We start from the raw sequence: 25892 nt of genomic DNA on the forward strand, positions 1-25892 counted from the left end.
ACATCTCTGCGATCATCAAAGGCCAACTTTGTAGTGGTCTCCCAAGTTTCAGAGATCCAGGGCAGGAGGCTGTACCTTGTCAGTGCTGGCTGCGAGGCAGCGGAACACTCCCCTCACTCACTGAGAGCTGCCACTGATCTACTGGCCTTGAGGAAGGCTTTAAAGCCATGGCTTGTTAAAGAGTGGGTGTCTATCCTTTTGAGTGTGGCCGATTTGGCCTACTGCTCGTCAAGCACCAGGATACGTTTCAGGTCACAGCTACATTCTGTAAATTTAAATAATAAAAAATAAATACATTTCTCAAACCAGGCCCTGATATTTCCACAGTCTGCTTTTCTGTGCAGATCCATGTGCATCTTGGATCTCTTAGGTTTGAGACATTTTTCCTGCCAGTGATCTTCCATCCTGTGAATGTTCCAGCCTGGTGGCTCAGAGGAATAACTCCTCCACCCCAGGGTTTAACCTCTTGCACAAAGGTTCAGATCTTTATGGGCCCACTCAGTCTTTCACTGTTCTGAGGTCGGTAGAGTGAGTATCATTGAGGTGGGCCACAATTAACACCTGTTATTCAGTGCTAAGATGCCGTAAGGTGTGAACATGCGCCTTGCAAAAACATGTTGTTATTTGAGTTTACCACCCTATATCTGCAGTTGTTTTCAACTGCAGAGTTCCCCAAATGTCAAATCCTTCATCAGTTTGTGGAGTACTGTTTCCACTCTGCTTTCCTTTTGGATGACGTCAATCCCTGCGAATGCTTTCTTAGTGTTTTAATTGAAACTTGTTGACTCCACCTTGTCTGGTACGATAATGAAAGACACTTCAAACAGCCATGAAAATTGATTCGCTGCACTATTATTTCAAGAGTTGTGTAAGGAAACTATGAGCATCACTGCACACGTTTGCCAAGCACTTATTCTGTCGGGCAGTTTTATTTCTTCGTTTCAGTGTCTGTTGTATAGACGGTCTACTTCATGGCAACTAGTATTATGTCAGGGCTATATTTTGTAGATTTACTACTACCCTCTCAACAAAGGTGCCTTCAACCGAGCTTATATGGCCAGTAGCAATGTCCTATCTGGTGATGAGGGTGGTAGGTGAGAAGAACTTGTCAAGGATGGCATGACACTCTACCTTTTAACTGTACCTCATCATGGGAATGCAGTGTAATGCAGGCAAACTGTGACTGTGGTGCGATGTAATGCTCGAGGGATCCATGAATGCCTTGGGATTAGTTTAGAATTTACCGTGTGACCCTCTTGCTGCTTCTAAAGAAAATAAAAAATCTGTACTCAGATTGAAACTTGATCTGGTGCCTTGTCATTCTGTCCTACCTGAGTGGAACCGAATCTGCCTTTACCTGTGCACTGAAATGCAGAATATTGGACGAAGAGGAACCTCTCATGGTAAGATCACTTGAGAGCTCCACATGTACTGCTGAGACACTCCTCCTGATGCTAATTCAGTGTCCTGCTATAGCGCCAAGACGCCTCAGCATTGGTGCGCTCTATAAGCATATTACTTACATACACTGTTAAATCTCTGCAGGTCTGCACTTTATTTCTGTAAGGTAGGGATTTTAGCTGCATGAGTGTGGCAAAACATCTTTATTCAAAGAGATGCCAGTCATCATGGGGCTTGAGGTGGAAATATGAAAGTGCAGAAACTCTTTTTCAGCAGTCTTGGTACTCTCCTGGTAAAAGTATTGCATCTTCTGCTTGAAGCGCAGATGCTCTTCTTTTGAAATGAAAGAAGTGCTGGTACTCAGTACCTGTGAATCCCTGCCTATGTAAAGCAGGGAGGACATTTTCAGAGAGATGGCAATGAACACGTGAAACTACTTCCCAAGCAAAAAGGGTGTGGTATGGAAATGCTAGCCACATTTGGAAAAAACCTTCTTAGGCATGCGGTGCAGGTGCTCGGTCAATAAGTAATTAATTAAAAACCCAACCAGGTAGAACTTGAGATGGAATGGGGTGACTAGGCGAGCCTGGCAGACCATACTCCTATCAAGATTTTGTTCACATAATGTAAATAGAGGATGCATAGTGGTTAACCGGGAAGTAAGAATCCATTGTTAGCCACATAGACCCAAGCAAAGAGCTGTACCCCCCCAGGAAAGAAGACGACGACTCGTAAATGCTGCACAGTGGGGAGTGGTACCCAACCGCTTATATCAGTAGGATGACTTATTGGCTGCATGACAATATCATAACTGATCGGAGCTAGGTAGAGGGCCATAAGACATCCCCCTCCATCCGGAGGAGCTCCTTGAAGTGTGACCCATGACAAAACTCATTCAACTTGCATGGATTATAATTTAGGGGTTAGATCGGCCTCCCACCCCAACCCAAAAACACCATGGGAGGAAAAACAGTCATCTAATAAATCACGTCACCTCCACTGACATGTACCATTGGAAGGCAGCCTATCTCCTACCATTCTTTCTATGGTGTCCTTCCTTCAGGTAATCTCATAGTCGGAGACTTTAGTCTGGCCCGAGAATGTAGAACGCCAACAGGCCACAGAAGGAATTGGCGAACACCCCAATATCTAAACTCCACCCAACAGCAAACATGATTCATAGTGTGCATTGTTGTATTTTTTTATATGGTGTTTTAAAAAAAAATGTATTTCGTGATTGATACAAAACTATAACTCCCAGAAAGTATGCCTATGAATTGGTATGATATGACTCCCCTGATATGTTTTAAAATACTAATTTACACGATTGAAAATATGATTCTGTTTTACAAAACCTAGATGTGTGTTAACAGTCTAGATATCCAGAGAAGGCGACATGCTGAAATGATTGAAGGTTTGGAGAGGCCTCTAAAGATTCATCGACCGTGCATTAAATGCCTCCTTTTCGGTTGCATTCTGAGGTTCAGTGACCGTCTGCTTTGGCGAATCTTAGTTTTTTGTGTGTTCCAACTCGCAGGAACTTCGGTTAAATAAAGTAGCATTGCCAGGGTGCAGACATGTTCGAATTTGAGGGCACGTCCTCGCGCGCAGTTTTATCTTCAGCGAGGAGGGAAAGTTATAGGTTGTTATTTTAAAGCGAACCCTTGTAGAGGTGGGACACCCCAAAGGAAAAGCGTGGTGTGTTTACAAAGTGCCCTGTGTTCGCTACTGTAAAATCACTCTCCAAACAAAGAAGGGGAAAGGGCCGAGTGTTTGTTTTGAAGTGGGGAGTGATTACAGACTTCCTCTGGGACGGCCTTTGCTGCGGTTTGTACAGTATACATGAGACTCCTTGAAAGGCCTGCACAGATAAGGAATGCAGCTCGGGTTACTGGTAATGCGGCGTGTAATCAGGCGTGACATTCTTGCTCAGCCCTCGGATGACAGAAAGCTCTATTTACTAACACATAATGAGGTGGGATGGGAAGCTTTCAAGTTTCAGGTCATCTCGGAGGTTTGTCGAGTTTCTTTTGTGTGTGCCCAGGCTGTGCAAGTCACGTGATCAAGATCTGTTCCTTAGAAATGTAGTTTTCTTCACAGCAATGATCTGTTTTGAATGAAAAACCTCAACATGTAAGGACGTTTCATTTTGAGGATCACTTAAAAAAAAATATATATATATATATTTAAATTTTTTTTTTATTTCAAAAGATTTTATTAAGGAGATTTTTTTTTTTTTTTCAAAGACCTTTATTGTTCAAACAATCACTTTACACAGCTTCTGGCCAACAACCCCGGGGCCGGCCGCCATCATATTGTCATACTTGTTGTTCGTCTTGATACACAGCCTTTTAGTCGCCATCCCTGGGGCGCGGCGGCAGTTCACTGTCACCCCTGCGGGTGCGTCTATATCTCAACGCGAATCTTAGAGGTCTAATTTTCTGTTAAAACTTTGAACAGTCAAACCAACTAGTAGTTACAACTTTCGGTCCCCAGTGTTTCTAACATTGTGTACTGCACCCCTGTGTGGTCCTGAGTGATCTCTCGCGTATCATTGGACGCATACCCAGTGTCTGCGGTCCGTTCTGAACCCACCCTCCGTGGTCGGTGTCCTCCCCTGTGCCACTGCTGCCATGTGTCCCTCCCCACTCCTCCCCGCTCTGCATTTAGCCTCCCTCCTGCGGTAGGTGTCCGGACTCCCTTCCTGTTACTCCGGCGAGTCTTCTTCGCCTTCCTCGTCTGATGTCAGTGAGTCTTCCTCTTCCAGTGGGTCACATAGATCCCCCCTAAATGTGTTTCACGGGAGCCATATCTTGTTCCACTTACGCGGGCACGCCCTGACTGTGTACACTGTTCTTTCCACTAGCATGACCCTGTCCATGCTCGCACACAATTGTGGTAGCGTCGGGGTGGACTCCGCCCCCCACTTCTGCGCTATGTCCCTCTTGGCTATTACCATACCCAATGTGGCCCATTGCCGCCCGTGTCTGGTGAGGTCAGTGGGTTCCCATATGTTGAGGAGGCATTTACGAGGTTCGGGAGTCAGGGACACCTCCAAGGTTTGTGAAATAGTCCTCATGACCTGCCTCCAGAACTCTTGAATGCGGGAGCAATCCCATAAGGTGTGGAACAGCGTCCCTTCCTCCCCGCACCCACGCAGGCAATATGGGTTTTGCGTTCTGTGGATTGTGTAGAGCAACGTACGTGTATAGTACACCCTGTGCAAGATCTTGAGTTGCACAAGGCGAAATCTCGCCGATATGCCCACTTCTTTGGGTGCCGCCAACGCCTCATTCCATTCCGCTTCGTCCATGTCCCCTACCTCCTCCACCCATTTGGCTTTTAGCGCTATGGTCGGGTCCGCCAGGTTATTTACTAGTTTACGGTATGTGAGGGAGGTTGCTCGCTCTTGCATGTAGTCTGTAAGCAGCCTGTCCTCCAAGGGTGACGCCTCTGGGAGTGTCGTACCGCCGGGAATGGCAGTTAGCAAAGCATGTCTCACTTGTATATATCGATACTGTTCCGTGGGTCCCATCTCATATTGCTGTCGCAGTTGGTCAAAAGGGATTACTGTACCCCTGTCCCACAAGTCTCCCACCGTGGACAGACCTATGTTGTCCCATGAAGCAAATCCCTTACTACTCCTCAGGTTACCCAGGGCCCTCGCGTCCCATAGAGGGGTCAGTCTCGTGATTGTCCCTTTCCATCCCAGTTGCGCCTGTGCCTTATGCCACAGCGTCACCGCGAGCTTCGTGGGCCCGACGAGTGTACGCACCTTCCTCAGGTCATAGAGTGGGGCTAGGATAGTGCTGGTACCCAACTGCTGTCTGTCCGCCCGGTATGCCGGGTCGTCCTGTGGCACATGCAGCCACTGATTTATGGATTTCAATTGGGCGGCCCAATAATAGAGTTGCAGGTTTGGTAGCGCTATCCCTCCATCATACCACCCCCTATGTAGTTTAGCCTGAGCTATCCTTGCCGGGCGGTTGTTCCACAGTAGACCAGCAACCACAGCGGACACCTTCCCGAAATATCTATTGTGGACCGGGTATGGAGTATTCTCCAGGATGTACAGGAACCGGGGCAGCGACATCATCTTGTAGAGTGCCGCTCTACCCAACAGTGTCAGCGGTAGCGCCGCCCAGAATCTAACATCCTGTTTTAGGCGCTCAAGTGGTGGCGACAGATTCTTGTGGAAGAATTCCGCTGGGTCCCTCGTAACATGGACCCCCAGGTATCGGAATGAAGATCCCGCCATTTTGAGAGGGCACGTGTCTCCCAGCTCGGGGGACGGGCCCCGCAGTACATACATTTCCGACTTGCTCCAGTTCAGAGTGTACCCCGACACCTTCCCCTGCTCGTCACAAAGTTTCAGTAGTGCCGGTACCCCCCGTTCTGGTTCCGATAAATACACCAACATGTCATCTGCGTACAGTGACAGTCGGTCTTCCCATCCCTCAGTCCAGACAATCCCCTTCAGCAATGGGGTGGATCGTATCTGGGATGCTAGGGGTTCCAATGCAATTGCAAAAAGCAATGGCGAGAGCGGGCAGCCTTGACGGGTGCCTCGCCCTAAATGGAACGTCCGGGAGATATGGCCGTTGGCGACCACGTGTGCTAATGGTTCGGTATACAGCAGACGAATCCAGGCCACGAATTTCGGGCCGAAACCCATACGCTCTAGGACTTCGAACAGGTACTCCCACTCCACCATATCGAACGCCATTTTAGCGTCCAACGCCAGGATCACCGCCTTGTCGTCAGCGTGTCAGCCTTAGCCAGTACATTATGTACCCTACGGAGGTTGAGGGCAGTATTCCTGTGAGGCATAAAGCCCGACTGGTCTGGGTGTATTAGGTGGGGCAGGAAGGCCATCAACCGAGTGGCGAGGAGTTTAGCCAAGATCTTAAGCTCGGCGTTGAGCAGGGAGATGGGGCGATATGACCCGCACTCCTCCGGCTCCTTACCGGGCTTGGGGATTGCAACTATAGTCGCCACCCTCTGATCCACCGGAAGTATGGCCTTTTCCCGGCTGTCATGATACATAGCTAGCAGGGGTCCACTTAGCCCATCCGCTGCTGACTGGAACCATTCTATCGGGACACCATTCGGCCCGGTCGCTTTTCCCGGCTTGACTGCGTGGATCGCCCTTTGGATCTCCTCCATCGTGATATCCGCCTCTAGTTCAGCCCCTTCCTCCGGTGAGAGCGTGGGTATGGGGATATTCTCTAGTGCTGCTCTCGCCATTGCTGTTGTCACCGCACATTCTGGCGTATATACCCCTTCAAAGTAGTCAGCTAATGTCTCCACTATTTCTTCAGGGCACGTGCAAAGCCGCCCCTGTTTATCGCGAATACGCTGGATTCCCCTGGCACTGCCTCCCCTCTTGTCTAGCCATGCCAACATTCTTCCTGCCTTGTCCCCTATGTCGTATATTCTATGGGCCGTGTCTGCGATCTGGGACAACGTTTGTAGCCTAAATATGTTCCCTAAGCTTTTGTTGGTTTAGTAGGACTGTCTGGGCGGCCTCTGGCGTGGGATCTGCCTCGTGTGTCGCCGTCGCCGCATGCAGTGCCAGTTCCAATTCCGACCTTTCATGATGTTTCTCCCTTATGTGTCCTGCTATAGTGGCAATGGCCTGGCCCCGCAACACCGTCTTGTAAGCCTCCCATAGGGTAGCCGCTGACTCCACTGACTCAGTGTTCTCCCTAAAGTAGTGGGACGTCGTCGTTTTAAGTATCTTACTAACCTTAGGAATGCGGAGGTATGATGCGTGTATTGGGTATATTCTTTTACGTTTCCGTTCCTGCGTGGAGAGCTCGAGAGTGATTGGTGAGTGGTCAGATATCCCTCTAGGGTGTATCTCAGCAGTGTCAATATTTTGTAGACCCCCTCCCAGCGCCATGAAGTAGTCAATTCGTGTCAGACTATTGTGCACCGTGGAATGGTAAGTGTACTGTTTCGCAGCAGGGTGTAAGTATCGCCATATGTCGATCAGTCCCAGTGCTGTCATGAACCTCTGCAACTGAGAGGGACCGCCCGTGTGTGTCAATGCCGGCACCCTATCTGCAGTGGGATCAAGTATTGCGTTGAAGTCTCCCCCTATTATCGTGTCTCCCTCAGGCAGATCTAACAGGAATTTGCCCAGCTCTGGAAGTATGGTCGAGTGTAGTGCTGGAGGGACGTACACGGATACCACATTCAGGAGTCTCCCCTCCCATTGGCCCTGGAGCGCCGCGAAACACCCCAGCGCATCCACCTTGGTGCTAAGTGTAATAAACTGTGCTGACTTTTTCAACAGAATGCCCGTACCCCTCGAACCTGTGGAGAACTCTGAATGCACCACCATCTTGTATCCCTTTCTGTCAAGCGCTTTCGTCACTGACCCTGTAAGATGCGTCTCCTGGAGGAGCACCAAGGCTGGCCCCAACCTCTTGACCGCATTCAGCACCAACCCCCTTTTGATCTTGTCCCCCAGCCCTCGCACATTCCATGACATGAGCTTGAGCGGCGTTACCCGGGCTCGCAGCGTCCCCTCCTCAGCTGCCCGTGTTTGTGCGTCCTGCATTATGTGATTTGCAAAGTAAATTGTGGTATTCGGGTCCCCGTCTCGGGGTGCGCCCGCATAGCGTCAGACCCAGGCAGTACCTCCGTACCGGTGAAGCGTTAGACCTTGCTCGTGGAACTACTATAACATGTAAACAGCCCCAACCCCCCCCCCCCTCCCTGCCTCCCTGCTTAACGGACTTGCAACCGCCCGCCTCCCCAACTTAGCAGAGTGCTTAACCCATCCCTTGAACAGTGTACTTGCGCGCTGGGGTGGAGAATCTTCCGGAGCAGGCGACATCCCTGCCCTCCTGTGAGTCCCCCAGGCCCAGTGCCCAGGCTTGTCCTCCCGCCAGTTATCATCTTAACGGACAGTTAAACAGCGTCTCTCGTAGAGTCCGCATTCCACCCCTCCTTCAGCGCCCTGACTCTCCAGCGTCGGTGAAGTATTCCCTCGGTCCCTTCCGAATGTCTGCGATTCAGGGGGCCTATCGTTTCTGTGTGTCCGGTCCTGTCTCTTCGTGCGATGAGATTGGTTCGTGGTTCTCCAGCCCTCCAACCAGTCTTGTGCTGCCTCCGGCGTCTCAAAGAACCAGGCCTTGCCCTCCGCTTCCACTCGGAGACGCGCCGGGAAGATCATAGAGTAGGGCAATTCCTTCGCCCTCAACGCCTTCTTGACCTCTAGGAAAGTCTTCCTTCTGCGAGCCACCTCCACAGTGTAGTCCGGGAAGAAGGCGATAGTCGAGTTCTGAATACGGACGGGTGGGGAAACCCTCGCCGCCTGCAAGATGGCGTCCCGGTCTCGGAAGTTGAAGAGTCTCGCCAGGATAGGCCTAGGGGCCGCCCCCGGCTTGGGCGTTCCACCCGGCACTCTGTGGGCCCTCTCCGCCGAAAAGAAGTGTGAGAGGCCCTTCGGCTGCAGGTGTGTCTTGATCAAATCCTCGACATAAATGTCCGTCGCCCCCTTCCCCTCCGATTCCGGCACTCCCAGAATGCGGACGTTGTTCCTCCTCGAGCGCCCTTCCTGATCGTCCATCTTGGCTCTGAGGAATTTGTTTTCAGCCGCCATTTTCTCCATTGCAATTTGTAATTCAGAGACGTCTTCCACCAGGGATTTCGTTACCACCTCCACTTGTTTTACTCTCTGTCATCTTGTGGAGGTCGGCCCTAATCAGGGTGACTTCCGTTGCAGTAGAGCCCACTGTGGTTTGGACCTGCGCCAGGGCACGCATCACATCTTCCAGCGTCGGCTTCTTCGTGCCTTCCCCCTCCCGGGACCCGCCCGTCGAAGTACGGGAGTCCCCTTGCGGTGATGTGTTTTTATCGTAGGCGAATTTGTCCAGTCTCGCCTGCACAGGGTTGTTTTTGGGGCCTCTCCCTGTCATGATCCTTCCCGAGTCCGCCCCACTCCTGGTGCGTGGGGTCGCCGTGTCTTCAGGCTCCGTGCGCCAGGTGCGGGCGATGTATCCCCCCTCAGCCTCCGGGAGTCTATTCGGCCGTAGTTGTCTCGCGGCCACCTTAGGCCAGGATCACTTCACGGGGGGGGGGGGGCGTCAGGATTCCGGCGTTTCTCCCGCTTCTGGGTGTCGCTGCGACCCTTCCGCCACCTTAGGCTGCACTGACTTTCAGTCCTGTCTGCGGGGTGTGTGGTGTCTCCTCAGCAAGTTCCTGCTCTGTCCCAGCGCACAGGCTATTGGAGTGGCCACTGTGCAATCCCAACTGCCCCCGTCCCTCGTGGCAGCCCCCACGCACTTCCTCGCACTTTCGGCCGTCGATTGGGCTGGCCGCTACTGGGGGTTCCGACTGGGCGTATGCCTGTGGTTGGGGATGGCCATGTGCGATTCGAGCAGACTATCGCAGCCCCCGGCCGACCCCGGATCTCGATTCTCGCTAGGGGGGCCCCTTCTGGACTCGCCGCTTCTCTGCCTCCTTCCTCCTCGTGTCCCACGGGGGGGGGGGTCCCAGTGCTGCCCCTTACTTTTATCTGCGCTTTGTCTGCCGGTCGCCCGGCTCGCTTTCCTCCGTCTCTGGGTGCACTGGCTTCCCGGGCGTCTCGGCCGTAGAACGGGGCTTCCCCAGGCTCCTGGCGTGGCGCCGATGCTCCCTTCGTGCCTGTCGCCGATAGCTAGTGCACCGCCGCTGCCTCCTTCTGCAATGGCGCTCCAAGGTCCCGGTCGCCGATCACTTCCTGCGCCCGAGTCCCGCCGCCACCTCACTTCCGCCCGGGCTTCGGTCTTAGGGCAGGCCGCTGCTTTCTGTCTCGCACAGGCCTCACCGCACCGGAGTATCCTTCTTCTGTCTCGCTTCTGTCTCGGGTGCTCGTTTGCTCTCTAGACGCCTCTGCGGGATTCCGCCCGGTCCCAGACCTGGTCAGCCCCACCGGAGTGAAAAATTGGACGGATCAATGTGGCGGATATATGGGGGATATCGCCTCACTCGCGGAGCTCCTCTATTAAGCTGCCGCCATGCTCGGCTGCTAGCCACGCCCCCCCCATTAAGGAGATTTTAACAGAACATGTGAAGCGAAGGCAGTACTGGTGTCTTATGCGCCATAAGGTTACAGTGGGCATAAGGTTTACATAGTTAGGTGTATGTTACATTCGTTGTCTGGCGTGGTACTGGCTAACATTGGCCCACGGTCGTTCCGCGTACCGCCCTCGCGCGAGGAAAGTAAAGGAGAGAAGAAAAAGGATAGGGGAAAGAGAAAAATGGAAGAGCGGGCAGGAAAGTGTGGCGTGGTCGTTCATATGTCACACACCAATGTATGGGCTGTGGGGAGGCTAGTAGTGTCTGTCTAAGGTGGTTTGTGCGTGGCCACGTAGTTGTCTAGGGGGAGCCACATCTCGCCTTTTTTGGTGGAGCGTGGTGAGTTAACCGCCGTTATGTTGTCCGCCCCTCTTAGGAACGTGATCCAATTCAGCCAACATTAAACTTGTGGGTACTGTTGCCCTCTGGTTTACAAGTCCTATCCATGTGTTAATCTTTACCATTTCTATCCCAACATTTAGGACAAGATTTATCAATATTTCATGCAGTGTAGCAAGACAACTGTATGCGTTGCGTGAAAGGAAAAGGGCAGGAATGCAGGACACTTACATAGAGGAAAAACAACAAGGAGAAATAAAGCGATTTCTCCTTGCCGCACTTCCCCAGGGAAGGTGTAGCATTTAGGTGCATTGGCGGGTTTACCAGTCTTGGCAAATCTGGGAATGCGCCAAAATCCATGAGTAGAAGCGTGGAAACACCCACGCTCCACCCATGGAACCACCTTCCCAAGGCAGAGTAAAATAAAACCATGACTTGTGCTGCCTTGCATTACTCCAGATTTACCAAGCCACGCAGGGCCACGCACTGCGGCATTGCGTGGGAAATCTGCGTTGCGTTACCCTTGCAAAGACATGTGTGATGGGCAACACAATACAATGATAAATCTGGCCCTCAGTGTATAAATAGACAGCTTAACGTTTACTAAAAAGGAATGGCCAATGTGTGTGGGTTAGCCAGGTCTTTGCACCCCGGCTGAGCACATACTGTCATATGTATTTATTTATTTTAGAGTGAATTCCTTGCACCTTTGATGTTACATTGCCATCTGGCTACCTGGAAAAGAACTATGGAGGCAGAGTTATGTTGATATAACATTTCAATGCCTTAATGCAGATGGAAAACTTCTCATAAGAGAAAATTAATGTGGGCAGAAAATGATGGTGGTACATTGATCCAATATAGTAACAAAAATACGAGTTAATCTTGGGTGAAATGTTGATTTTTCTGTTTTTTCTTAATCTTTGCAGATCCAGCCTTCTTTCCTGGACGATGCGCTGAGGTCTTTGCTGGCAGCAGAAGCATCGGGAAGCTGGGAGTGCTCCACCCTGATGTTATTACAAAGTTCGAGCTTACCATGCCATGCTCTGCCCTGGAAATTAACATCGAGCCCTTCCTTTAAAACGAGCAGATGGCCCTGCAGCCGAATCTCCGCTCCTTTCCTCATTCAGTTGAGCTCTGATCTGAAGGACTCGCCGCCTGCGCTAACATTTAATAAAATACATTGCCTGTCTGCTTTTCCTTGTCATTATTTCGTCTATTTGGATGCATTAATTAATATAATAGACACCCGGCCTGGGAATAATAATTTTAACATGAAGCCACTAGACTAACTCATAAACAAGTCATCTGTGCAAGATATTGGCCTTTAAACCGACAACAACTTTGTAATAGGTTTACATCTCAGCCTTCCCTGTTGAAAATTTCGAAAATTACTGTGAGGACATGTTTATTGGTAGAGAACCAGCTCTGAGAGTGTGTTACAGAACCATCTTGTTCCATGGTTTATTTTAAAACTTAAGTAAACACATTTTGATTGATGGTAGCAATTGGTTAATAGGTCTTTCCCATAGTTTTTCTTGTATTGGTTCAGGAAGAATATTTAGGAGCATATTTACAAGCCCCTAACGTCACCGGAACGTCTATTGTTTTGACACGCCGATGGCGTTGTGCCATTCCCCATATTTACAAGGTGGCGCTAAGCCACTTAACGCCATCTTGTAAATATGCCCCTTTCCGCCGCAATCTTCTGCGGCAAAGGGGCGGGCAATGGGTGTTTCTGTGGGTGTTCCACTCCAACACCCATTGCTTTTTGAGGCTGCCCCAGATTTACAAGGCTGGGGCAGCTCCAAAAACTATGGCCTGGTAATACCTGGGCTTAGAATGGCGATACAAAGGAGAAATTATTCAGCACATGAACAATTGCCCCTGTGGGGCAGACACACTTGCAACATGGCGAAAGGGTTTCTGCACTGGTGCTAAAGGCACCATTTTTATTAGCACCAGCGGAAACACAGGGGGGTGCCATATTATTGTAAATACCACACATCCCTGCGTCGTTTTGAAAATGTTGGAGCACGGCGTTGCCAAATTTGGCGTAACACCGATCTTCTGCATTTTCTTGTAAATATATCCCCCTTTCTGTCTTGAAATTAAACCTGAATCTTGTTAGGGAAGAGTCGATCTGGTGAGTGAGTAACCAAATATGGATTCTCATTTGAATGCGTAGTGTACCATTGTAGCAAAAGGAGTCCTTTAGAATGCCAACATTCATACAGTTTTGATTTGCTTTTATACTACTAATTAACTTTTTTTTGCATACGCTTTACAAGTCAATATCTTTTATTTACATTTTTTTATATAGTGCTGGCTTGTGAAACAAAGGAAACTTCACATTTCTAGCACTATTAAAAAAAGAACCATCAACCAGACGGGGATCTGCTCATCAAGTATTTCCTTTTTGTGGAAGCACACAACTTCTACCCAATCAAAATATGTACTCCTGGCTACGAACATATGGTTAATGACATAATGTCTGGAGACAACTGTGCTTTCAAGCCACACCCAAAAAGTTCTGCGAATTGAGCACCAACATTGCCAGGATTTGATCCCACCATAACCTGCACAGTATCAAAGAATTAAAATGTAAATACGCCCTGCAATCCACGTACATTTTCTGCTGGTATGCCACAACAAATTCTCCTGCTGCTTCCAGAAATGTGTCCAGAATGCCAATACAGGTGCAAACATTAAACAAGAACTTGCTAACAAGTTCACTAAAAATTCCACTTTTCATTATAAGACTCAAATAGTTTGTGAATTATACAAATTAACAAGTTCTCATTGTCTGACAACATACAACAATATGGTACCTTTTTAGAAGAAAACAATTTGGTTTCTTTGCACATAAGCAAACTATATGCAATGTGCATTGATTAGTTGCTTAATAAACATGACTTTTTTGATGCCAAATGCACATTTTTAAAAATAAAATTATCCTGGTATGCTCTGAATTTCTACTTGCTGCATGGCAAATATAGGTTACCAATCCACGAGATAGCAACTCTAGCATTTATCCCAATCCGCAATGTTCATAGCTGAACCCAGTTGTTTTAAAGTGAGAGCATTAATACAAACAAAGAATTAACTAGAGTTGGCTGTGTGAAGTGAGCATAATCTCACATTGTCTATATTCAGTTTCACCATACCCTAGGTGTGTATCACTCTCCTGAGTGCCTGGCTGCATGTGAAACTGGTATCCAGACTTCTATTTTGACCCTGGCATCACCCTAACCTAACGTGCGGAGAGGACTAGGCCTATCATTGACAATGTGAGGTTGAGGACCTGTCTTGTGATCAGGAAGTATGCACTAAGTGTGCCTTAGTGTAGACTTTGTTTTGCGCTTCTAGTGTGAACACACATTTTTTCTCTGTGTTTTGACGAGCAATCTAATCCCTCTTGTGTAATGTTCTGTGAAACCTAGAATCTTGGGATGAGATTCTGTGTGTTTGACAAATGTGCGTGTACATTTTGCATATGTATGGCATATTTATGTTGCTGTGTGTGTGTCATTCTAAGTACTGGAGCCAATAGGATCCATTTTGGATGGTCCTGTTTTAGCATTGCGGAAGATTGCAGAGAAGGACAGATTGCACCAGACGGTTGAAGTGCTTTGCCTGTATTTCTCCGTGGCTAAGAGGTGGAGACCACTCAAGTGCAGAACAAAAATATGGCTACATGGCTCTCGAGAAATTAGAAGAAGTCCTTGGTGGCAAACAACTGCTTCGAGCAGTCCTTCCTGAGAACTGCCATTTGGTTGATGGCAGGGATGAGGCGCAGGACTGCAATTCCTGCTACCCCAAGGTGAGGACATTTATCAACAAGATCCGACCTTTTGTCTCCCTGATTAATGCTTCAGGAAAGTGATGGGCAGAAGGAAGTGTGATTGTGCACCATTTGGCTGCCATCACTGTGTTTGATGAGCAACTTGAAAATAACATTTGAAAGATAAATACCCCAAACAGGTTCTGAAATCTTAGACAGTGGATTTACATCCTGTCTGGAAAATGTATATAAAATTAGAATTCAAACCACCCCACTGTGTTTCAGTTTCAAGGTCTTCATGACCAAGGAAGGGAATGCTCCACTCAGTACTCTAAATATTGCTGTGTGACCAGGGCTGGTATCTGAATGATGTCCCCTAACCTCCGGGGGACTGTCTAACACCCGAAGTCTGTCCTTTCTGCTGGAGGCGCTGAGTGTCTTCCTATAGTCTAGAAGCCTGTCTGCTTGCTGGGAGAGGTAAGGAGTGAGCTTGACCCTACTAGAGGAGGGACTGCCTAAGAGAAGAAGCCTTGTGTGTTCCTGTGTGGGCATTAGCTAGAGAAAGCAGGAGTGGCAGGAAGGGGTCCATTGGCCTCCTTAAATGTTTCCTAGATTCAGCCAAATCAAGTATTGCACAACAGGCCAGAATCAAGTTAGATCTGCAGCAGTTGTGGCTGAAATTCTGATGGATTCTTCTGCTGCAGATTACTCACCTTTATATTATCCCCAAGCACCAGCTGCATCTGGAAGATTTAAACAGAAGTGTTTCAGCACATCGATATTGTGAGGATCTGATAGATATTTCTAGCTGCAGATTCCTTACCTTTGAATTTCCAAGGCATTAGGCTGGATCCGGAAACTGTTGCTCGAGCAATACCACATGTTCGTGCGTCAGGTTCTCCATTGGTCTCTGCGTGATGTCGTTAGCGTCCTTTATGACATCGCTGTCACCTACATAGGCATGACCCAGGCATTTGGACATCAGTTCTTTTCTTTCCGAGCCAGTTAAGCGCCGATCTGGGAAGAGCTACCCCTCTCTCTTTTTGACAGGCCTTTTTTCGACTTTTGATTTTTTTTCCATCATGTACGAGGATGTCTTTGAGAAAGACAGGTTTTTCCTGTGTGGTGCCTGACACCGTATGATGTCGGTTACCCACCCCCACCTCGTCTATCTCTGGTATCTCAAGCTCAACCACAACTTGAAGCCGTGCTCGGACTGTCGGGCTTTGGGTCTGAAGGCCTTGCGAGAGCAGGCTATGAAGCTCCTTGCGGCGCAGAGGTCCCCGTCCTGATCGAAGAACAGGAGGTCTGTCAACTTTGCACCTCCTTCCCTTTCTGGGAGCCGGAGCGACCCCGCTAAAAAAAAGAGTTTCAGGAGGCCACGTATTTGAGCGGATCGACCCATCCGGTGAGCTCTCTGATCCCATTAGGTTGGAAAGGGCCCCATTGGATTCAACGCCGTAGGCTCAGGCACTGGTAGGGCCTCAGGGTTCTAATAAGGGATGACGCCAGTCGTGCCATTGCAACCATCCCGAAGTCGGTTCCACCGGCGCCCACCGGTGGTGCCAGCCCCATCCTTATCCCTGACGACACGGAGTTGGAACGGCATTGCTCTATGCCGATTGAACCCAGAGGTTCTATGTTGTCGTCTGGACATTTTGGGCCTCATGCATCCTGTTGATAAAGCATGCAAGGTGGAGAATGCATACTCTGCTGTGGGGCCTGAAGTTCCAGTGGTCGCAGCATTGGGGAAATCTCATTGACGTGGTCCAGATTACGGAAGAAACTCCGAGATATCTGCAGTGGTGGTTGACGAACTGTGATTGGGTCAACGGGGAAGATAGTGCAGGTGTTCACAGACAACACCACCGCCATGTGCTACTGCAACAATTGGCAGAATTGGAGGAGGAAAAGAAAGAAAAGGTAGAGAATAGCCCTCCTGGACTATCTGCAAGACCCACTTGTCCAATGTTATGGATCTCCAGTGGGGGAGATGACGACAAATTCGCCCACCAACAGGAGTAGTGTGGTCCTGCAGAATCAGCCTAGGAGTGCTTGGAGGCTGCAGGTGATGGGGGCAGTTAATGTTATCATAATTTCTATAGCGCACTACTACCCTTAGGTGTCTAGGCGCTTGTGGACCGCATACTGCACAAAAAGCTTAGTTCTTAAATATCCACGTTTTAAGGTTTTTCCTAAACTCCATCAAAGAAGGCATCTTTCAAAGAGTAAGTGGGAGAGAATTCCGAATTCCAGAGACTAATGGTGCTATGACTGAAACTCCTGCCACCCCAGTTGGTTGTCTTGATTCTGTAGGTAGGCATTAAGAAGGCAGTAGCCGGATGCAGTTGCCTAGAGGGGGAATACCAATTAAAAATCTGCCAAAGAAAACGTGGGCTAACTCTCTGTAAAGCCTTATGTGCTAAACACAAGGCTTTACATTTTACGCGATGAGCTACTGGCAGCCAGTACAGCTTTTGTATTCCAGCCCTAATGGATTGGTATTTGGGGATATTAAGTACCACTCTGGCAGCAGCATTCTGTGCTGACTGCAGTCTTCTAAGTTGACTAGACTGTAAATTAATATAAGGCATTACAATAATCTAGTTTGATCAACACAATAGAGGTTAAAACCATTTTTCTTGCGCTTTCCGGAACAATGGAAGGATTGTGCGCATTGTTCGAATGGTGAGGAATGCAGAGGACACCACCTTAGAGACTTGGGATTTAAAATTCAGCTTCTCATCGATTATGACCCCCAAGTTTTTAGCTTTCACTACTGGCGTAGGAGGGGGACTTAGGACGCATGGCCACGATACTGGGGACCAGAGAGGGACCAGTTTCCCAAAAAGCACGACCTCGGTTTTACTCGAGTTGAGCTTCAAACAGTGTTTGCTCATCCAGGGACTCAAGGAAATCATGCATTCGTGCAAATTGTTGGCAGGATCGACCTCCTTATCAATGTTTGAAATAACCAGTTGAGTATCATCTGCGTACGAGGTCGGAATCATGTTGAAACTTCTAATCAGGGGTGCAGGTTCCGACACATTAATATTAAAAAGTGTGGGGAGAAGAGCCCTGAGGCACCCCACACAGCAATGTAAAAGGTGGGGATTTAAAATCGCCTAGTTGCACTATCTGAGACCTATCTGATAAAAAAGATGTTAGGATCAACAGGGCCTTGCCTCCCAAGCCAATAGCTTTCAGCTGTTCTGTCAGTAAAGTAAAGTATGGTCCACGGTATCAAATGCCCTGGAAAAATCAAGGAGGATCAGGGCTGCTGATCCCCCGCCATCTAAAGCAGCATGAATCTCTTCCGTAGTCTTGATTAAGGCAGTTTCAGTGCTATGACAAGTACGGAAGCCAAATTGGCTATGACAGTGTGGTCAACGACTTCTGGTCTCCATTCTGGGATGGGAGTGAACCACGTCCTCCTACTGCTTGGGCAGTCTGTGCAGGACAGCGGCTGGCATAGGGCTGATGGGGCTGTAAATCCCTTTTGTTGCCACAAAAGGGGTGAAAGGAAGACTGGCCACAGGGGGTGGAGGAGAGGCTTAAGGATCTGGCCATATCTCGAGAGTCCTTGAATCTGACCAGGGCCGAGTCTGCCTTTTCCCCAAAAAGGCGGGTTCCATGAAAGGGCATGTCCATCAAATTGTCTTGGACATTGCCTGAGAAGCCAGTTGTTCAAAGCCAGGCATGGCGCTACAAGACCACCGTCGTTGAAATTGATCTACCCAGCAAACCGGTCATATCTAGCCCACACCGTATGGTAAGTTTTGCTGCATCTTTCCCATCTTTGACAGCTTGGGAGAGCACAGCCAGGGCCTCCTCCAGGACTTGTGGCAGCTTGGAAACGAATAACCCCTCGCCGAACCGCAACGCAATTGCGCAACCGTCTCCCAAAGGAATGGGGTTAATGGATCAATAAGCATGCACTGACCACAATGCCAGGCTGGAGGAAGAAAACAACTTCTTCCCAAATGAATCCAGCCTCTTGGATTCCCTATCCAGAAGAGTGGAAGGTAATGCGCCTTGGGGCGTAAAGCCCTGCACCACCAAGCTCTCTATGGTGGGGTGTTGGCTGAGGAACTTAGGGTCAACCACAGCTGGGCGATGGCACCATGCAATCTGTCTATTCACAGTAGCCCCTGTGATAGGTTTGGACCATGTTCCTAGACGGACGTCCATAAGTGCCTCATTAAAGGACAAAAGGGGTTCTGAGGTGGAAGCACCAGGTAGAAGCACCTTAGTCAGGAGATTAGTCCTGGCCTGCACCAAGGGCAGCTCCAGTCCAAGGACCTCGGCTGCCCTCTTAACCACCATGGCATAGGATGCCCCTCCTCCGTAGCCACTGTTGGCGGAGAGAGCATGCCAGAATCTGGGGAAGTATCCAGTCCACTGGCCTACCCAAGTTCCCCATACCAATCCAAATTCTCCTCAGAGGCTTCCTGAGTTTCAAGAGGGTCCCCAAACCCCTCCGGTGACAACATAGAACCGCTGGGTTGTATTGACGTCGGAATCGGCATCGATCAACGTCTTTCCGGCTCCGTGAAGGGTATGGGGATGAGGCTTGCGCCACCGATGGGCATCGGCAACGTCTTAGGCACTGACTTCGGATCCGACGCCTGGGAAAGTCGTGATGGCTCGACCGGCATCAAACCAGATCCAGGATTGGATCCCTGAGGCCCCACTGGTGCCATGGCCAGAGCCGACAGCATTGAACCCAATTGGGTCCCTTCCAACCCCACTGAGCCAGAGGGCTCACCAACAGGGTCGTTTTGCTCAAATACGCAATGCATGGCCTCGTAAAACTCTTAATTGAGCGAGAGTCTCTACGGCTCCCGGAAAGGGAGGGGGGGAGGCGCGAAGTCGACTCTGGCTCCGGGGAACCGTGCCTAGAGAGAGTGCTCCTTACCTCTCCAGTTGAGGTGAAGATTAATTCTGCTTGGACTTCTTCTTATGCCTCTTCCCTGAGTGTCCTGAGGAGCCTCGAGTGGGAGGAAGAGGACTTAGGGCTCCAGGAGTGGTCCCGTAACCTGCGCTGGACGGTGTCGACTGCCTGGGCTGAGAGTAGTTTCATCGCCCGCTCACTCAAGGACTTGACCCGACAGTCCAAACACGACTTCGTATCATGGTTGCCCTCGAGACACCAAAGACATATGCGATGGGGATCGGTGACCGACATCATGCAGGAAGAAGTCCAGCATGGCTTGAAACCTGTCCTTCTTGAAGACATCCCTCGCACACGAAGTCAAACAAAAAACAAAATTCAAAAAAGTTAAGAACAAGTCTGCCAAAAAACAGCAGAGGTGTAGCTCTTCCCGGCTTAACTGCCACGGAAAGAAAAGAACTGATGTTTGCGCACCTGGGTGGTGCCTATATAGGCACCGCAACATCATACCAGAGGCTAACAACGTCACTTGGAGCCGAATGGAGCCACCTGAGGTCGTGCGCAAGGGGTGCTGCTCAGCAAGTTTCTGTACAAACTTGATGCCTGGGAAATTCAAGGTGAAACCCCGAAACCGGTTGTGGATGCTTGTTTCCTAGTCCAGGTAGAATCTGGCCTGGCAATTCAGGCCTGGCCTGGCACTTTGAAATGGCAGTTTAAAACTGAACTATAGACTGTAGTGGACAGGCCTGAGACACATTTTAAATGGCTACTTTAGTCGGAGGCCAATGAGTGCTGCAGCACACTAGTAGCATTTAGTTTACATGCCTTACATATATGTAGTAACATATCCTAGGGACTTACAACTAAACTAAATGTACTAATCGGGTGTAGGCTAATTTTACCAGGTTTAAAAGAGAGAGCACAGGCACTTTACAACAGATTAGAAGGGGAAAAATGAAATGCAAAAAAAAGGGTACAGCAGAGGAAGACAAAAATCAGGGGTGAGCTTGCAACTTGACATTCACATTATGCAAACTAAAACAAAACTACATAACCCAACAATGAAGCTATTATAGGGATGATAAAGGCCAATCATGTGTGACTTTATGTCTGGCATTAAGCCTGACTAAACTACAGATTCTGTGCTAATTCAGTGCTTGATGATTGGATGGTGGGTGATTGTAGCAGAGTCTCTGCTCTGACTTTTTATTGACCTACTAGTAGGGATGGCATTGTTAAGCATGGCTTGATGACGACTGGCTCCATGCCATTCCCATCCTGACAATTGCTTAAATTACTTTGTTATTCTCAGAAAGTAGATGGCAACTGGTGCCCCATCCCAAATATCGGTACAAAAGGGGGTGGTGATGGACGGAGCATCTAAACCAATCAGACACTCACACCCAGTCAACAGATCTGGGTTTAATCCATCACTGTTCTTTAGCCCACTCTGCCACCCCAGTTCAGACATGGCCATATGCAAATCAGTCTGACCCTATGCCTCATGGGAACAGTCCAACCCGAACTGCCAAGCCATGCCTTCCCTGGACCGGGAACAAGCTTTGCACTCATTGCACGCACACCGTATGCCTGTGCCTTTAAAAGGCAAGATAGGCACGCTACCGCTATAGCCACGCTGCCCCCAAAAAAGAATTGAAAGCTCGCGCTTGCTATAGTTAAAGCGTGCCGTGTAATGTTTCTGAAAAGTTGCAAGTTGGACAAGCCGCACATTTGTAAAATATCATGCGTGGCCACCATTACTAATAAAACAAGTAAATAAACCAAGCGCGGCCGCTAAAGTCAGCGGACTGCGCTCCAAATAATTAAATAAATAAACAAGCGCAACCGAAAAAGTGAAAGGGGCCCAAACGGTAAATCAATTAAATAAACAAGCGTGGTCCCTAAAGTGAAAGAGGACTAAGCTGCAAATAACAATAAGAAGACTTATGGAGACCGTGTAACACCACAAGTAAAAGATCCAGTCCTGATGTCCCAAAAGGAGACAGGGCGCTAACAAGGAGGGACTCAGAAGCCTCATTTTAATTCGGAAGCCAGCATTTACCAAGGACGATGAGCCAACCAATGAAAAAGATGGGATGGGCTTCCACTCCACTTCTAAAACATACCCTACTACAATATGCTTCGCAGAGCGAGCACATGCGCACTGCAACTCTAGGTGAGATCTAAAAATGACCATGCAACCTAAAAGGCAAACACATTTTGAATGTGAAAAGTTTTGTAAAATCTATTTAAAGAAATGAACATGACACTAACAACACAAGTTATATTGGTTGAATTACTTAATCAACTGTTCTGTCTATGCTTGTAAGAAAGTGGGTTTCTGTTGCAGTAACCCCACTCTTTTTGCCAGATTTCTGATGCACTTTTCCTTGGTGTGCCCTGGGTCCTTGACAATCAGGTTCCCAGGGCCTGTTTTCTTCCCCCAAAAACTAACCCAATTGCCATCTCTGGCCACAGGTCAGCCCTTGGTAAGTGGTACCACAGGTACCTAGGGCACTGTGACCAGGGAAGACCTCTAAGGGCTGCAACACTTATTGTGCCACCCTTGGAGGCCCTGTACCCTGACACTCACACACTGCCTTGGCAGGCTGCATGTCGTGGTGCAAAACAAAGTGAAGAGTCAACATGGCACACATCCCTGTGTGCCATGCCCACAAAACACTGCCCTGATATACCTCAGTTACCCCTCTAGCTGGGTGCCCTATGCCAGTGGTGAGGGTACAGGTGCATGAGCCCTGTACCCCTACTGTAAGTGCAGTGCAGCCATTAAGAGTATATGGTGCTGGGAGTTTGTCATTATGAACTCCACAGCACCATAATGGCTGCACTTGGTATCAAACATCTCAGCACATTAAACCCACACTGATGATGCCAGTGTGGGATTTAATGTAAAATGCACGACAGAGGGCATCTTAGAGATGCCCCCTGAAACTCGACCAACTCCTAGTGACCTGACTGAGTGGTTGCCCAGGCTGCCACCACCAGACATGTTTCTGGACCCCTGGGTCGAGAGCTTGCTGCTCTCGGGGACCTGAAAAAATGCACATCCTGGGACGAGGTGCCAAGCCTCCTTCCCCAGGATGGGCAGGGTTCACGAAGGAAAAGCTTCAAAGGCATTCCACCTTTGTGAGCCTCTCCAGACCACTTGCTGTACTCAGCAACTGGTCCCCACTGGTTCTACCCCCCACTTTAGGCGGGAGAACCAGCGAGAAAAACAAGTGAGGAAGAGAAGTGTGCCCCCCTCTGCCAACTCCACCCCTAAGGTGGGGGAGGCGAGGTGAAGCACAACCTTGAGTCCCCACCATCTTGAGGATGGGGGACCCAGCCAACCAGGGACAGGCTCCTGCCCCCTCCCACTGGAGAGTGGCAGAATAGGGGGTGTACCCACCCCAGGGAAGGGACCCAGTGGTCCCTGCCCTTTACCTACCTGTAACGCCCCTAACATTAGTATTTAGGGGCACCCTTAACCTTCCTTCCTTAGATCCAGCAACCACAAGAAAAGAAGGACGAGAATCCGTGCAGAGCTAGCAAGAGGACGATGCCCACTGACTTGTCCCCAGCCCTAAAGGCCTGTCTCCCCTCGAACCTGCTCCTGCAAAACCCCGGCGTGTCCAGCGGCCAGCAACCTCAAAAACCCCGGAGGACCTGCCTGCATTCACTTTCCAAGCTGTTTCTCCCGTGAACACCAGACGTGTTTAAACTGCAGCTTCTGGTGCCAGCCAGAAGCCGCGAATCCAGCACACTCTGCACCCGCTGAGCCCGGCCCGTGTTTGAGTGAACAAACACCATGAGGAGGTTCCCCCGGCGATCGTGACCCCTGACCTGCCTCAAGCCTCCACAAGACGCCTGCAGCCTCAATCCAGAGGACCCCCCCCTACAACGACCAGAGCGAGAAAGAAAATCCGATGTCCAAAGGCATCCCTGCACCCGACGCCCCACGGCCCTGGGTGCCCAACCCAGCAGTGCCTAACCATCCTTCTACATCCCAACTCTACATCCCAACTTACCCCTCGAAGTGGCAGTCACTCCTGGAAGATCCTCGTCCCCGAGCCTGCAGTGTTTTTGTCCTGGAGAATCTCCATTGGAATCAACAGGGCAGCCGACCTCAAAACAGCACCCTGCACCCTGCTGCCCTAGCACCGCTGAGAGTGCCCCTTTGGTGCTAAGTTGGTCCCCAACTTGCCCTGAGCTTAACCCTAGGAGCTTTGCTTCCACAACCCTGTGGCCTGCTTGCCAGCAGCCACCAACCGGAGTCCCCCTATCCTCCGTAGGATAACATTGGGCCTCAAAACAGCACCCTGCACCCGGCTGCCCTAGCATCGCTGAGGGTCCCCCTTTGGTGCTAACTTGGTCCCCAACTTGCCCTGAGCTTAACCCTAGGAGCTTTGCTCCCGCTACCCTGTGGCCTGCTTGCCAACAGCCACCAACCGGAGTCCCCCTATCCTCCATAGGATAACATTGGGCCTCAAACACTCTGTTCCCGGCCGCCTTAGTGCCGCTGAGGGTGCAACAACAGTGCATCACTGACCCTGGGAGACCCCTGAGTCTAACCGCAGAACCCTAACTCAAAAGATCGATTACTTACCTCGAAACTGATAACTAATTTTTCTTCGCAGGATAACATTGACACTTTTTCTCCCAAAAAGTTTCTAAGTGTCGACTATTGAAAACTAGAAATATTCCTTAAAAATAGGTCAAATAACAAAAACGCATTTTTTCAACAGTTTTCAGGAAATGTCCCAGTACTGAATCTAGGATCCAGCACCGAGTAAGAAAAAGTATTGATAACATAACTTACCTGCTAAGGGAATTTCCTCCCATAGGATAACAGTGGTGATTCTATGTGAAAAAGTTTCAAAGTGTCAACTTTTGAAAGGCAATAATATACTTTAAAAATCTTACCTTTAACCAAAACGCATTTACTTGCCTGTTTTCAGGAAATGTCCCAGGGCTGAATCTAGGATCCAGTCCTGTGTTAGCAAAAGTAATCTGAAAAGCAATTAACTGCATTTTACTTAAAAAGTCCATTCACCTGCAATGTGCTGCAAACTGCTTACTCAAAACTGTAACCAAAACCAGTACAAGTTACACTGCAATTTTGAACTGTGTTCATACAAGTAATTTACTACTGAAAAGTATTCTTATGCTTACCTGTACCAGGCTTGCTTGGTTCTAGAAATAAAACAACAGTATATTTTTTTATACAAAACAATTGGCCTAGAGTTCAGTTCTTGAGTGTGTGAATTCATTTGCTGACTGAGTGTGTACATCAAATGCTTTACACTGTCCTCTGATACTGCCTTACTGCTCGACCAAGCTACCCCTTTAGAGGGTAAGGTTCTATCTAACTTTAGCCTTTGCAAACCTCTGGAAACTCTTGGACTCTATACACACAGTACCTCACTTTGGTGCAGTATATATAGAGCCAGTTTCTTACAATGCTGGTATGCTTTTCTGTCTGTGCTGGTACCCATCCAGTGTGGCCTTTAGATCATGTCAACGTTTTAATAATTCCTGCTTGTCTATCAAAATTGTATAAGCAAACTTACAGTAAAGGGCCATTACTACTAAGACCTAATGTGTAGTACACTGGTTCATAAATAGTCATCATCATCATAGTAATATTTAATTAATTAATAAAAACCATAAAGGTACATGCAGTATGAATAAAATACATAAAAAGTGTGAAAAATATATCAGAACAGTTACACTCACCTAACAGCCAAAAAGCATACAGACAATCTAAAAATAAAATTCGTATTAACAATACTTATAGCACTGGTTTGTTTAAAATGCAATTCATATAAGAACATAATATACAAAAAAACAATAGCATGACTAGTACACTTCATAAAGTTACCCCAAGTACAAAATAAATAAAAATAAATCGCTCACCCCCTTCTTTTTCTGCACCTGAACGCACTAATCTTGCTACATTAAAACAAACATATTCATTGGGTAACATTTGTAAAAAAAAAATAAAAAAAATAATAAAAGCTGGTCTAGCCAGTGTGAACAGTTGCCCTTTCAGAAGTGGAAGAAAAAATTGCCTACGGGGGTCATGAAAAAGATCACAAAATAGTATCCTGAGATGAAAAAATGTCAAAGCAACATGGACTTATATTATCAACAGTGTTCCAGACTATAGGGTCAGCTAAAAGCCAAAGCAATTGATTCAGCCTGAAGCAGGTCAGCAAGAAGCGATGTTGCAAGTTAGTGACAAAAGTAAGATAAGGTTCAATATACATGTATGTAGAAATAATAGCATGTGCTCGAACTGAAGGCTTAACTAATTCCCCACTTTCCGTGTCAGCCTGAGCAGAAATGTTTTTTTTACCCAGGACATATCTACTTTACTTACATTTTCTGGATGGTCTTACA

At 48.6% G+C, this 25892-nt stretch overlaps 1 protein-coding gene across 1 annotated transcript in view; it reads left to right on the top strand.

Annotated features, from left to right (window-relative positions):
- FARSB (phenylalanyl-tRNA synthetase subunit beta) overlaps positions 1–12006 on the top strand; it is a 308213-nt gene extending 296207 nt beyond the window's left edge. The window contains exon 17 of the mRNA XM_078665975.1: positions 11742–12006. Within this exon, the coding sequence (XP_078522101.1) occupies positions 11742–11893 (152 nt within the window). The 3' untranslated portion in view covers positions 11894–12006. The remainder of the gene's footprint in view (positions 1–11741) is intronic.
- Positions 12007–25892: the final 13886 nt, after the last annotated feature.

Source organism: Lissotriton helveticus, chromosome 11 (genome assembly GCF_964261635.1).
Source record: "Lissotriton helveticus chromosome 11, aLisHel1.1, whole genome shotgun sequence".
In the NCBI taxonomy this organism is placed as follows: domain Eukaryota; kingdom Metazoa; phylum Chordata; class Amphibia; order Caudata; family Salamandridae; genus Lissotriton; species Lissotriton helveticus.